General features: G+C 33.3%; 3 protein-coding genes and 2 long non-coding RNA genes across 8 annotated transcripts; 1 reads left to right on the forward strand and 4 right to left on the reverse strand.

Moving 5' to 3' along the window:
- Nucleotides 1-40: 40 nt before the first annotated feature.
- On the forward strand, nt 41-3,773 carry Abo (de-etiolated protein 1 abo). The gene is made up of 8 exons (XM_076393538.1): nt 41-768; nt 887-1,024; nt 1,088-1,232; nt 1,325-1,433; nt 1,544-1,736; nt 1,829-2,112; nt 2,262-2,468; nt 2,984-3,773. The coding sequence occupies exons 1-8, from the start codon at nt 361-363 to the stop codon at nt 3,165-3,167; spliced, it is 1,668 nt and encodes a 555-aa protein (XP_076249653.1). The 5' UTR covers nt 41-360; the 3' UTR covers nt 3,168-3,773.
- A 2,484-nt stretch (nt 3,774-6,257) lies between these two features.
- Iru (E3 ubiquitin-protein ligase Iruka) lies at nt 6,258-11,878 on the reverse strand. 4 transcript variants are annotated; one of them, XM_076393540.1, is made up of 8 exons: nt 11,655-11,878; nt 10,919-11,047; nt 10,382-10,539; nt 10,191-10,307; nt 7,584-7,744; nt 7,358-7,473; nt 7,104-7,201; nt 6,258-6,651 (listed from the first exon to the last, which is right to left on the reverse strand). In XM_076393540.1, the coding sequence occupies exons 1-8, from the start codon at nt 11,736-11,738 to the stop codon at nt 6,558-6,560; spliced, it is 957 nt and encodes a 318-aa protein (XP_076249655.1). In that variant the 5' UTR covers nt 11,739-11,878; the 3' UTR covers nt 6,258-6,557. The 4 variants fall into 4 exon arrangements, with proteins under 4 accessions (XP_076249655.1, XP_076249654.1, XP_076249657.1 ...); XM_076393539.1 differs by having other exon boundaries at nt 7,584-7,756; XM_076393542.1 differs by lacking the exon at nt 10,382-10,539 and having other exon boundaries at nt 10,191-10,333.
- On the reverse strand, nt 7,734-9,313 carry LOC143188971 (uncharacterized). Its single transcript, XR_013003596.1, has 2 exons — nt 8,097-9,313; nt 7,734-7,851 (listed from the first exon to the last, which is right to left on the reverse strand). It is a non-coding gene; the product is annotated as an uncharacterized LOC143188971 (long non-coding RNA).
- LOC143188972 (uncharacterized) lies at nt 11,735-12,768 on the reverse strand. The gene is made up of 2 exons (XR_013003597.1): nt 12,459-12,768; nt 11,735-11,866 (listed from the first exon to the last, which is right to left on the reverse strand). It is a non-coding gene; the product is annotated as an uncharacterized LOC143188972 (long non-coding RNA).
- Nucleotides 12,769-13,119: 351 nt separating this feature from the next.
- On the reverse strand, nt 13,120-14,519 carry Tex (THO complex 3 homolog tex). The gene is made up of 2 exons (XM_076393544.1): nt 14,216-14,519; nt 13,120-13,936 (listed from the first exon to the last, which is right to left on the reverse strand). The coding sequence occupies exons 1-2, from the start codon at nt 14,393-14,395 to the stop codon at nt 13,154-13,156; spliced, it is 963 nt and encodes a 320-aa protein (XP_076249659.1). The 5' UTR covers nt 14,396-14,519; the 3' UTR covers nt 13,120-13,153.
- Nucleotides 14,520-14,543: the final 24 nt, after the last annotated feature.

The following is a 14,543-nucleotide window of genomic DNA, read 5'->3' on the forward strand; positions in this document are numbered from 1 at the left end:
GTGGTTAATGATCAATGAAATGCAAAGCAAATGGAGTTGTTTTGCTAAGTGTGCATAGAAGATTTAGATTTGTGTCTATTGTTCATATCAAATGTTTCATTCGAAACAGGATTTACGTAGGCGTGTATATAAAAACATTCTTACCTAAAACATAACAGAATATGAAACTAATTCGGTATAAAGTTACTAATCATGATGTGTGAAAGATTGAACCTAACCAATGTGCATTCTGCTGAGAAGTATTTAGGTCGAACTTGAATTTAAGTGTTCTGCCCTGCCATTCGTTCTTTTGCTCACTAAATTCGTCTAAACTAAGTGAAATATGCATATTGTGATGTATATTCTGAGCATTCGTAAGGAATGGCTGAGAAAGAGGCAAAAATTGAATACGTGACGGAACCTTGTCCTATCGAACCACGAAAGATAGGTCCGCAAAACATAGTAATGCGTTTAAAGCGTCGGGAAACGTTTGGTTGCCCTTACCCAGGAACGCATGTACACAATGCTCGACAATTTTATCAGAATGTATTTCCAAATTTCACCGTTATGAACGTAGAAAAACCGCCGTGTTTTCTGCGAAAATTTAGTCCTGATGGACGTTACTTGATAGCGTTCAGCGCGGATCAGACTTCTATAGAAGTTTATGAATATCGCGGTGCTTCTGCGGCTGCTGATTTATTGGCGAATTGTGAAGGCGAATATGTTGGTCGTGAAAACGATGAACACAGCTTTCGAATCAGAAATAATATTTTTAATCGTTTCTTTAAGGTAGGCTATGTCATTTTTACTTTATTATCATTCCTCCAAACTAATAAACTAACAAAACTGAATGTAGTGAAATTTTTAAAAAAGCAAATCGATGAATGATATACGACGATATTCATAGGCCAAATGGATTGTGAACGTTGTTCAGAGTAACGAACAGTTGAACAGGGAATGTAGTCTGTTTACAGACGATGGACGGTACGTGATCGTAGGATCAGCTGCTCATATTCCTGATGAACTGAGGCCACATTTTTACCAGGTGAGTGTCTGTTATCCCGATAAATGATCACTCGATAAAACTTCAGTTTATTTTCACTTCAAGATCTATTCCAACAACGAAGCATTAACTCCGAATCCTAGATCCCCACTTGAAGACTATAGTTTACATTTAGTCGATTTACGTGGAGGAAAATTATGTGATACTAGACATTTTAAGGTAGACAAAATATATTTATCTCATAACCAAGGTAAATATTCTTAGCTGATCGTTTTTCAAATTTTATTGTTTTTGGTATTCATCAGAAGTAAAGTAATAGACCAGTTTTTTCTATTCAAACAGGTCTTTATCTGTACAAAGATATATTGGCAGTACTATCTGTACAACATCAAACTATTCACATATTTCAAATCTTGGATGGAATGTTTATTAATGTCAGAACAATAGGAAGGTATATCTTTCAATATGTGCCTCAATATTTTGTCATTCGTATTAATTGTATGTTGTTGGTGATACAACTAAGCTGTTTTGTTAATGATCAACGTTACTTCTTTACGATAGGTTTTGTTTGGAGGATGATGCTTACTTGGTAACAAGTGCTTGTCCCGGAGTACATTGTCGTCCATTTAGGGATGTTACGATAAATAGTCTCAAGCATAAATTATTAGTTTATCTTTATAAAAGAGCAGCGTACATTAGCGATTCGACAAACGATCCATACGAACTGAGACGTTTTTATCAATACTTTGATCAGGTATCGCATTGAATTATTCACTCTGCATATCACAACGAGCACACAGGGTTCTTCCTTAAATTTATGTAATTCTAACAAGCTGCTAATTTCAGTTAAACGCATTACGAATGTGGAAGATGCAATTGTTGGACGCAAATCACATCCTCGTAAGATTCGCTAGCGAAGAAGTGGCGACGCTTCAAGCGAACGAACCGAATGCGCAACCTGCGCTTTTGGTGGTTTACGATATGGTTTCGGCTAAAATATTAGCTGCATACGACAACGCGTCCACGCAATTATTAACGCAATTTGAAAATTTTAGCGACTTTTTCAGAAACGCTAGAATGAGTACTGACTGTCAATATATGTGTTCTCCATCTAATAATATATACGCAAGGTATAGTGACAACCTTTCAAACATAATTTATAACCATTTGTCATAATTAACCATAAACCATATTAATCGTTCTTATACTTTGACCACGAGTGTCTTTTTTTCGCAATTGAGTGACGATAAATCTTGAATGTTCTTTCATTTTGTTACAGATTGTTGCAGCAAAGGTTCAAACAAACCATAGTGAGCGCTAGATACGGTGGTGTTACAGAAGCTACGAAAAGATTGCTTGCCCAATTACCGATATGCGCTCAATCTTATTCCAGTTCTCCATATCTAGATTTGTCTCTGTTTTGCTACGATGATAAGTGGGTATCTATGATGGAGCGTCCCAAAGCATGCGGAGAACATCCTATACGGTACAATCTAAATTGTCATTTACCTAAGTGCCTAAATACCTAACTTAAACCTATCGATGCTATATATCCTGATAACTATATTTCGCTATTATTTCAAGTTGTAACAAAATATAGAAGAATATAAATTTAAAATTATTTGAGGGATTTCATGAAGCTGTTGATTTTCTATCATTATAAACTTCGGAGCAAAATTAAAGGATCATTAATTTTGTGTCGAAAAAGAAATGGATCCTTGAACTGCTGTAACTTTGCGAAAAAAGATCGTAGGTGCGATTTTTTCGGTGCAAAGTTAGCAATCCTTTAATTTTGATGCCAAGTGTATTACAGTCTCATTTCTCCAAACAATTTTTATGCACCCCTCTCGAAACCCTAATATGTTACCATGATGATAAGTGTGTTTGTATTATTTTTATTTATAATATGACCAATTTAGTAATGCTACCGTATCAAAATCGAATGAAACATTTCGATGTTGTTTGATCGATGATTTAATCTTTTTGCGTTTTTTGTTGTAGGTTTTATGCTCGTGACTCTGGTCTTTTAAAGTTTCGAATGTATGCGGGTATGTTAGGTCGAACAACTTCAACAGCTGCAAGACGATTGGTTGCGTTTACTTTTCATCCGACGGATCCCTTTGCTATTTCCGTTCAGAGGACAAATGCTGAATACATCGTTAGTTTTCACGTTAGACACATTTAAGCTTCTACTACCGCAAAATGCGTAAAGATCACTAATTACCGGTGGTATTTCGAAACGTTTTTCTGATCTTATCTTGATCCATTACTTTTCCTGTCTCCCCAAAGCGATCTCATTGTATGTACGATTTTGAGTAGTGATATTTCGTCTGAGAACTTCTCGATAAACTCGGCGACTCGATGAGAATATAAATGACACGTTTTTGTTATTGATTTTTATCATTGATGATACATTATCAGATTTATCAATTCCTTTCTAACTGTCAAAACTTTGTCACATATGATATCTTTTTTTATTATCTTTAAATCTTTTTTGAACGAATTTAATTAATGAAACGTATGCAAACGTATTATCTTTCTACTATTTCTAAAATATCTGAATATCGAGAAATCAGAAAGACGCCTGAATTTCTATCATACCAATTTAACAGTTTGTAATAATTCTAAATTACCTATCGTTTGTACATTTCAATGTTTGTGTTGGAGGACATTCGCGTGTACAGCAAACTATTTTAAACTACTTACACTACTACTATTATTATTGTTATCTGAAATGGTTCCATTTTGATATGATTTTAATAAAAGAAATAAAGCAACAGAATTTTTAATTGAATGATTTCAATTGAGCATAATGCAAATTTCATATTCTATATCACTGTTACACGAATCAAACAATTATATGTATAGTGTCAAAGATCAATTTCAATTCTTGTTAAGAATCGTCTCTCTTCATTGATGGCAAAGTCACAAGAAGTCTGCATTGTATGCATGTACACATATACATAGTTGACGGCGGGATATTGCGATTCCAATAAAAGCAAGAGCACTGAGAGCTCGAGTCTGATCAATTTTCTTTATTAGCCTTGATGTGCACGAGTGTGACTTTTGTCGTTGCGATCTCGCTACGATCATATCATACGCATTTTCACGTTTCTGACTGGAAAAAACAAAGAAAAACATTGATCGAAACGACAAAAGTCATTCGTCTGCATCAGGCCTTAACATTACAGGAACGTTACAACGTCCGTCGTATCGTTGTATCTTTCCCTTTTTCTTTCCAATTGAAAATAGCAAAGCACGTGTGTACAATCGTGCGTCAATGTCGTGTGACCAGATTCTAATACTTCTGACAAAACAGCAAGGTATCGGCCCATCAGCTAATTTTTCTAACAGTCTAAATCTATTAATTCCCAGTGCGTCTATTGCGGTGACCCGAAATACAGAAATATATAACGTAACAAACGTACAATTTTCTATGAAAACAACAGTTTTATTTCGTAAATTTGAATAAAGAATATCAGCTTGATCAGTTGATCAGCTCTCTATACAGCGATCAACAGTGACAGTGACAGTGACAGTGACAGTGACAGTGACAGTGACAGTGACAGTGACAGTGACAGTGACAGTGACAGTGACAGTGACAGTGACAGTGACCGTGACAGTGACAGTGACAGTCAGTTGGTAACAGTTGACAGTTGGGCCACCGAATTTGGTATCATAGATGGGAATGTGGTGCAGGGCTTCTGAACGTAAGTCGGTGATGAATCCTCATCCTCGTACAATTTGCAGTAGGTCTAGTAAAAAATAACGAGGTAGAAATTATAAATCAATGAGAAATGTTCACCATTTATTATCTAGTAGAAAATTAGATGGAAATAAATAGGAAATGTTACACAAATGTGCATGAGAATGGAAAATTTGTGTTGGTGTGAAGAAAAAACAGTAGAAAACCTTAGTTCCACCTACCTCGCTCAGCGACGTGCACGGTATATTCTTAGTCTTAAACAATGGCGTAGACCAATTGCTCTCAGACTCAGGAGGGCTCTACGCGCAATGCCGTATCCAATTATTGTATTTCTATGCACCTTATGTATTACAGATTAGTGAATGTAGGTTACATTACCATGAATTACGATTACTACACTTAGCAAAAAACTTATGCCAGAGCGTAAGGTATTGCGATTTTGGAGAAAGTAAAATTCAATATATACATACTATATTACGCTTTTAATTTACCAAATCTTGTTATTTATGTCGAAAAATTACACGTTTAGGAACAGAAAACACAAAATCAAAGTGCATTTTATATACATTATACTTTTAACGTTAGAATAATGAAATCGGTTATCGATTGTCAGCTACTAATTAAATTTAAGGTTTAAATAATAAACGAACGAGCCGTATATATCGTTACACGATTATAATTCATACAGAACCGTTACGATCGGATCTTTTAAGCTTTTTATGACTCATGGAAACAGAAGATTATATAAATTACGTAGAATAGCTTGTATGTATGTATGTATGCGTGTATCTGGATTATTCTGAGTAAAACAAAGGTAATTTCAAATTAAGAAGAAACTATTAAGATGTACAGATGCATATGTATGTATGCATGCATGTATGTATGTATGCACTATATTGTCTAATTACTTGATATTTCTCTATACGTCTACCTTTATCACTGAAGCAATATCTAAGTACTTATATACGTTTTTTATGCACCAGTATCGATATCACGTTGTTTCTTGTTAATATTTGAAACAAGATGATATACCTATAATAATTTACAAATGCACACTGGTGCCTATATCTCATTAACATAATCAGGCGAGAACCAGAAAATAAAAATGATCCGATTGCGTTACAATTACGGAACATAAAAAAACGTACGAGTACGATCGATAATGCTAAGATAAACTGTCCGAGGTATTAGTCGTGATTCGAAAGAAAAATTTCGATATTATTCTATGCGTTATACATATGTGCAATGATCGTGCGCATAAATCTTCGACCGAACTGCTGTACAAATCGTTAATATTTCGGGCACCGTTATTTTTGTATGTAATATACTTTCTACGCTTCTGTTATATTACAACACTTACTTACTTACTTACTTATGTAAATATTCCTACGTTTAATTTATTCAAAGTTAAAATCCGGATTTTCCTAAATAATATGATATTCGTACCGTTCAAAATGTTCGATACATTTGACAAAAACATTTGATAAACTGCATTTTCTTGTAAACTATAAAACAAACGATAATGTATCTATGTAGCGACAAAAATTATTTCAACTTTTAACACATCACTCGCGTATACACTTGTCTCTTTTATTCGTTTATAATCTGTATTTTTTGGTTATAATTCGTTCAAAGTGACGTGTGTAAATTGTAAGTTGATATTCCATTAGTTTTTATATATTACATCAGTACGATGTTGATTAAAATATAAAGAAGCCTCGAATTTATGTTAGCATCAGGATATACTGTTTAGGAAGTATATTATAAGAATGATTGAAATCTCAACAGTGCCGGGAAATAAACCTCAAGAAATGAAAAACAGAGGTGTGTGTAGTACACTTATGTGCCCCACTAGGTAAATAATCGATTTCAAATTTCGCTCGTTGTGTTATTACTCGAGTTGTTACTTCCACCCGAAGATGATGCTGACGACGTTCTAGTATTACTTGACTCATTGGCTGCCCTAAAAGCAAACACATATAATGTCTGTACATGATTATTCATTTTATCTAACCGTACTGTATGCAGATAAACAATATATAGAAAAGAGAGATCGATACAAGTAGTATTTTTCAGTCAAATTTGCTAGAAACCTAAATATTTCTCTAAATATACAGATGCTAGATCATTTCTAAAATTACTACTTTTTAAGGAGAAAATATCTCTATTATTGCTTTTTGTAGTTATGATATTTCAATTTAAAATTTTGATTTTTAAACACAGTAACTGAATCTATACGAATATCAGGTTATTTATCTGTAAGAAATATGTATTACAAAAAAATGATAGGTACATCCTTCATTCGTAGTTTGTTATACTGATTGCTACTTGTTTCAGTCTCTCTCTTATCCTCATTTAAAACTTTCGCATATTTGTTTACATCTTCCTGTGTAAAAATAACATGCATTAACATACCTGAATAGGGCTGCTAAACTAGGTCCAACGGTATCTTGATTCGCTTCCGCAGAATTCTGATCTCCCAAACTTTGTCTACAAATAGGGCAAGTCCCGTGCTATAAAAAAAAAAAGAAGAAAAAGAAAAAAGAAGAAGAAGTAAGTACCGAAGAAGAAATGTTATCCATAACGTAGGACGTGTGACACAGAAGTAGTAGAGTAACAAAAATGCAAAAAACCTTCTTCTATTAAAAATTCCTTTTTTTACAACTTACCAATTCTAACCATGGTATGATACATGGCGCATGATATAGGTGTTGACAAGGAAGTTGTCTAACCGGTTCCGAGAGTTTGAAGTCCTCCCAACAAACTGAACATTGCAGTTTACTATCTACGCGTAATGAAAAATATCGTTCATGGAAAATAGATTATCATGTCTATATCTAGACGTTATTTTATTTCATTTTCGGACCGAAACACAAATTATGACTTTATACTCACCAACTTGACTTTGAGTCACATTTGTAGTTGGTATTTCATCGATTTGTTTCCTTGGCAAGGGAGGTGGTCCGGTTCCATCCAACTGGTTTAATAACTGTGTTACGATTGCGTCCAAACCATCCTGACCCCAAACATAATCTCCGGGATTTCCCAAGAACAGTCTAATATTCAATCTACATTATTTTGTTTTATTTTAGTAATACCAAATGTCGAATAAAACAACAGTGACTTTTATCCTGGGTGAACAAGCTTTTTAACTTTTTTCTTCCTGCGATAATATAATACTTTTTACGATACTTCCGTACGTACATGATATGCGTGTATATTAACATATTCGTCGCCGTGTACAATTAAAGATAGAAAATAGTTAGAAACGTTCGAAAGTATTCATTTATTTACAACCTTTTTTTATACACTTTCACTCTGAATGCACTGAAATGATTAAATGAAATATTTTCGACAGCGAATGTGTTAACATTGTAAATAAATATAAGTCAAACAATGATTTTTTACTTATCAGTATAATAGCTATAAGATCATTCTAATATTTATCCTTTCAAATACAGCGATAGCAAACACATGACTGACTTTCTAGCGGATATTTGACTAAAAAACAAACCAGGACTACTATACAATAATTTATATTTTTAACATTGCTATCGATATATGCATACAAAGTAAACAGCAACGTAAAATTTAGTTCCTTTTTTAGAACATAAATATATGTATGCATACAATGTGCATGCAGAAACATACAGAGTGTCCTACATATAACGAATGCTAAATTAATCCAATTCCTATTAAAAATAAAGAGAAATGTCTAAAATGAGTATACGATTGAAAAACGAGTATCTCAAGATAATAAACGTCTCCTTATGATTACCTTGAATATCACTCTAAAGTCATTGACATCTTTTTTTCCCTACAATCCGACATCAAAACAAATTCAACAATCTATGACATTATGACCTTGATACGTCTTTGAACAAAAAAGCGTTTAACGGAAGAAAAAAAAAAAAAAAAGTATCAAATTAGTTCATTTTCTGAAACGTTTAACGCAAAAGTGTTGCTCATCCACATTAATTCGATGAGGTACATGATAACTGAATGAATCATTTGATGGCATTTCTAATTATGTTTCCGTTATTCATGAAATAACATGCATTCTGAAGTTCTTCTTTCAAAGACTTCAACGCCTTGGATACCTTTTTTCATACAGTCTATGCATTCACACTACTCCATCCAGCCACAAGCAAAAGTGGTTTGTCTTTATCCAACATGCCTCGATTAACGAAACAAGAAATTTCAATTACTGAACGTACACTTACTTAGTGCGTCAACTAGTAACAGAAACGACTAACATGCTAGGAACGATTAGTGGTACTTGTTCATTTTAATTAAAACTCGAAGAATGTTTTATATTAATATGCCAGTATCATACATTGTTTAGGAGTACTTCACGATGTCATGAATCATTCAACTTCTCTTGATGTTAACCACCACCACGTTACATTATAAAACAGACGTTAATGTGTAATAAAATATCTATTACCTCAGAATGACCTTCAAGATGATCTCGAGAAGTCGTTTCTTATCATGAAACTATACATATAAATTCCTCTTAGTCTTTTTTCTTCTTACAACTAAAATAATTTAAGTGTTCATCATAAGCAAGACACATCCACTACATAAAATTTAATATTTTTATCCACTGCAATGCAAATTCAAAAATTTCGAATACAAAAAAGATTGAAGAGGAATATTAATACCAATAAATAGTTAAATTAAGTCCTTGAGAAATATATATATAACCTTTTATCTAAGGGAATAAGTAATAAGCTTATAGTAAACAAAAAAAATTTGACATAAAAATCCTGCTTTGTACATCGAATAAGAAACAATTTTAAATGTGCATTGAATAAGAATAAAAAGTTGCTTTTGAATTCACTCAGGATAATGTTTTATAACACGAATGACAGACATGCACTAAATACAGAAAACTGCGTAACATATGGTTGTATATAATTCATTACTGTATCATTACTATATTTCAATCAGCATTTTACCATACAAATAGGCTCCCCTACTAACCACATAAGTATTTCAGTACATATGTATCTAATACTTGTTATATTCTTTCGATATATATAAGACGTTTGGCTACAATTGGGGCAAAATCGAAAAGGTGATCATAGACATGAGATAAAATAAGACGAATATCACGAGGAATGACATTTAGAAAAAAATCTCGCCCTAACGCAGCTGCAGATAAGAGTAGTTACAATGACAAGCACTGTTTCCCATGGCCTAACCCAGACCTACACTATGAGTTACGCGTTGACAATAGTGACATTCGATCTGCCGAGTTTCACACAGATTTCATCAACTCTTAAACGTTGTAATTAACAAACGAAGATTTTTCATTTTATGTTTACGTCTAGAATCACTCTTTCAATTTTCCCCCGTCCCTAGTCGAACATCCGTCTATATCATATCTCATAAAACGTGCATTCGCGAATGCATGAATGTGTGTTGCAAGCATATAAAATGTGCATTTATACAAATATAGAACAAGTGTACACTAAAAAAAATTAATGGATTACATACACAGGTTGCCCATCTTGCGTTACAGGATGACCAAGGCCCGCCCCTGACAGATTAAGTATGAAATCGTGTATGAAGTTCTCAACGGATATAGGTACTGTTTCTTGCCTCTCACGAATCCTGTTCAATGAATAATGTAATTGTGCCTATAATAAAGATATTTGTAATTTTGATAAAAATGGAGTTCATTGTACCTGCTAGGACGAGGTATGTCTAGGTCATTTCGAGACAAATTAGGTCGTAATCTACCAATAGACACATTATTTCTACTAGAAATGCTTGACATTTGACCTCGATGCAAGGGTCCCAACATTTGTATTATATGACGGTCGATGTTGTAAGGTGGTGGAGACTAAGCGAACAATATTTTTGTTAAAAACAAGAATCAAAATATACATATAAATTGTTTTACGACAAACCAATAGGAAAAATTTATACAAATTTGTCTTATTCAACCTTGTTTCCAAATTAGAGTTGTTATTGGACTCGGCTAATACTATAACTGTTTAATCCTATTAAAAAATACACTGCATGGCCACTTATCAAATAGTGAAATAGTTTATCATATTAGACTGATTTGTCATAAACAATTATTGAAATAGCAAATTGGTGATATGTAATTTAGTAATAGAATGTAATAGAACGTACATCCTTTCTGCATTGCTAAAGCTAATAGAAATGATGAAAAAGAAAAAAACCAAATTCAACGATCGAGACTAAAAACTACTTACACTGTGAGATGGAATATCATCGATGTCACTTAAATCTTCACTACTAATATCCATGCTTGAGCTACTATCGTTACAACCACTTTCTAATTCTTCTATAAAACCGCTCGCGCATCTTGGACACGTATAATCCTAAAACAGAATCCAAAAATCTTATATATTATTATCATTTGAGAAATAATGTAACACATCTAGATTATGTATTACACTTTGTTTTATGACATAAAATAACAAAATGTGTTACTTTTCACGTATATTTCTCAAAAACGAACTATGCAAATTAGTAGAAATATATACATATTTATGCATGTGTGTGTGTATAATGTGTGTGCTGTGTGCACGATACGTATATATTATTCATATTCTTCACGACATTATTAAAATCGATTCCTATTTCAAAGAAAGCTCTAAAATGGCCCAAAGAAAAAATTATCTTTCGTGATATAAGTTTTCTAATACCTATGAATTTCACATGAAGGTTAAACATCCTTATAACACATAAACGTCGACCACTGTTAACGAGCATATCTGATTATATGAAAACAGAATTGAACAAATTCTTCAAAAACAGAAGGGTGTAAAATATAATTTTATACTCTAAACTAAAAAGCAAGCAAAAAGCAAAGTTATCATGCGTGCTGTTAAATGACAGATCCAAATAAAAAGCACATCGGATTTGCGTAAAACAGTTACATAGAATTAACAGTTATCAACATAAAAAATATATAATTATACTTACGGGTAGTAAACGTTCAATTTCGACACTGCATTTATGACAAAAAAATCGGGACATCGGAGTCCCGTCTACAACGGCTTCCGCCATGTTTTAGGTATGCTCCTTATACCTTCCTCTTGCCTATTTCTGACTATCGTGCTAGGTTGTAATTCGTCGCAACTCTTCGTGGAGGTAGTTGATTGCGTTTTAAGCGAATGTCGAATCCGAAATCCGAGCTGGAAAACTACTGATTTTAGATAATACCCTTTCGTAGCACGAGATGGCGTCCCATTATGTCCCATTAAAATTAGTCGATGGCACATCGACTAATGATCGTTACGTTCGATTACACTTTTCCTTTCGTCACTCTTGTCAATGTATTGTTTTCAATTTTTTCGTTAAATGTACGTACATCATACATACATACATTAGCTTTTTTGATTTTACTCTTATAATCACGTTCAATATGTTCCTTTAGTCATTACGCTATGTACATATATGTACGTACACGAAAATATTTTCTGATTAACACTTTTATTAGTAAAAATAATAATTTTTTCTTTTAGTTGCATTTAAATATCATAACATGTAAGATGGATTTCATGAAACTGATCGCTGATCGCTTTAGCGATCCTATAATTGAAATATACATGTATGTAAATTAATAAACAATATGTATTATGTATGCACACATCACACTCGTACGCATGCGCACATGCCTGTCCGTGAGGTTAGGTTTATCATGCACAAACGCATGCGCGTTATGTACGTTACAAATTTAAAGCACGTTACAGTATACGTAATAAGATTATAAAATACTTTATTTACTGTAGAATCTAATTTCAAAAACAAAAAGGTCAAACTAACATGACTTCGGCCAGTCTGTCACTAGTCACTGATGCAACCGATTCAACCTATGGCTCTAAAAGAACTGTACGCACGTGTACGTCTATACATATATATACTGGCTGCACCACGAACGTATCATGTTGCGCATGTATGTATGAATGAATGAATGTACATGCATAGTTATGCCTCTCATTGGATTTTTAAATAGAGAACCATGCATATGGAATATACATATATACATATCTACATATCTACATATCAACAATTCGCGCATGCGCATTCATTCATTTTCTGCACGCGATCGATTAGTTAAGTAGATCGGTAACTAGTCTCACACAATTTTAACGTTTAAAAATAGTATAATTGTTTATAAAAATATCCTTATGCTGAAGTAAACTGTAAAGTTGATGGTATCTGGTACATACATTCAGTTAAATGCATTCATGTCAACGTGAGATAAAAATTGATACATAAAAATAGCAGGTTACTTCGGATACTTTCATTCGTAATTATGTTTATATAGCTTAGGAATATAATTTTATACACGATCATGATTTAAATGTTAACATTTTATAACATAGAACGTTAAAGAATATTCAAATTAGGAACGTAAGAAACACAAGTTACACAATTTTTGTTTTATGCTATATATTATAAAAAATCTAATATATATTTCAATCATTTGCAAATCCAAACACTTTTAAGCTGCCAGCGTCTCGTTTTCTATCGTAAGTATCTTTATCGTCACACGCATATGCTAATAAATATTGTTTCGGGTGCCACGCAACTGTGAAAGTTGCTGCTTCTACAGGTATATCTGCAATCTTTTCTCCAGTTTCAACTTCACCTATGTCTATAACAAGATCTTCAGATGCTGCAGCTAATAATTGTCCATCATAAGAGAACGATATGGTTCTCACTGGCCATTCTAACCTAGAAAATGTTCTTAAACAACATAACTCGTCTGCATCCCACAGCGAAACTAATGCATCTGCTGAACCAGTAGCAAAATATCTTCCAGTAGGATCAAATTCTATGCAGATACAAGTTCCTGGATGCGCTTTAATTACATGTAACAACTCCAGATCTGGATAGCTAAGTATGTGAACACAACCTTGACCGTTTGTAAGATAAAACGTGTCAGAATCCTTATTCCATGAAATTTCATTTACTTCAAAATTGAATTGTTCCTCTGCACGAATTTTCATTACTCGTGCATCAATAAAAGTAACTAAATCTTCTTTATTTCCTACAGCTATTGTATTGCCATCTGGTGACCACGATATATTTATATTTTCTCCTCTCGTACTGATGTTTGCTGTGCATTTTTGAGTTCTTGTGTCCCATATACGAACAGTTTTGTCTCCACTGGCAGTAGATAACAATTCTGGGTAAAAAGCATGCCAACATAATTGGTCTACGCTGCCACCATGCCCTCTAAAAGTTGTCTCTTGTTTCTGCAAAATTTTTCATCATAAATACTGGTGCTAAAAGACAATTTTAAATCCCCTAAGACTAACAATTACTTCATTATCTAAAAAATAAAACGCTACAAAATATACATCTTGGAAAATTTACAAATCTGTTGTAACGTAACAGAATCATAATCTCAAATAACATTCGATTTATCATAATTTATTGTATCAGATAATATTAATAGTATCGTTGTAACTAAGGACTAGTACACTTTATGAAAACAAGAGAATGAAACGGTGCTATAGGTTATGTTTGCTTACCAAACGATCGGGTCCGAGGGAAAAAATACAAACAGATTTGTCGAACGAACCCGAAGCTAATAGTTTACCATCGCAACTCCATCCTACACTGTGTACCTTAGCGGAATGACTTTGTTGTTCCCTAATCTTATTGTGAGACTTAAAATAACCGATCAGATCTTCGACACGAGAAACGGACATTGTCGTTTTTCTTCACTGGTTTCTTCACTATTGTTCACTATTCGATACATTCGTCGATTGTATCGGTATTCTTAATTCCTACATTTTCACGTTCTCGTCAAATAACAATAGAAAACGTAAATTCTGTTAAAATATCGTTAATGTTTTA

Source organism: Calliopsis andreniformis, chromosome 3 (assembly GCF_051401765.1).
Source record: "Calliopsis andreniformis isolate RMS-2024a chromosome 3, iyCalAndr_principal, whole genome shotgun sequence".
In the NCBI taxonomy this organism is placed as follows: Eukaryota; Metazoa; Arthropoda; class Insecta; order Hymenoptera; family Andrenidae; genus Calliopsis; species Calliopsis andreniformis.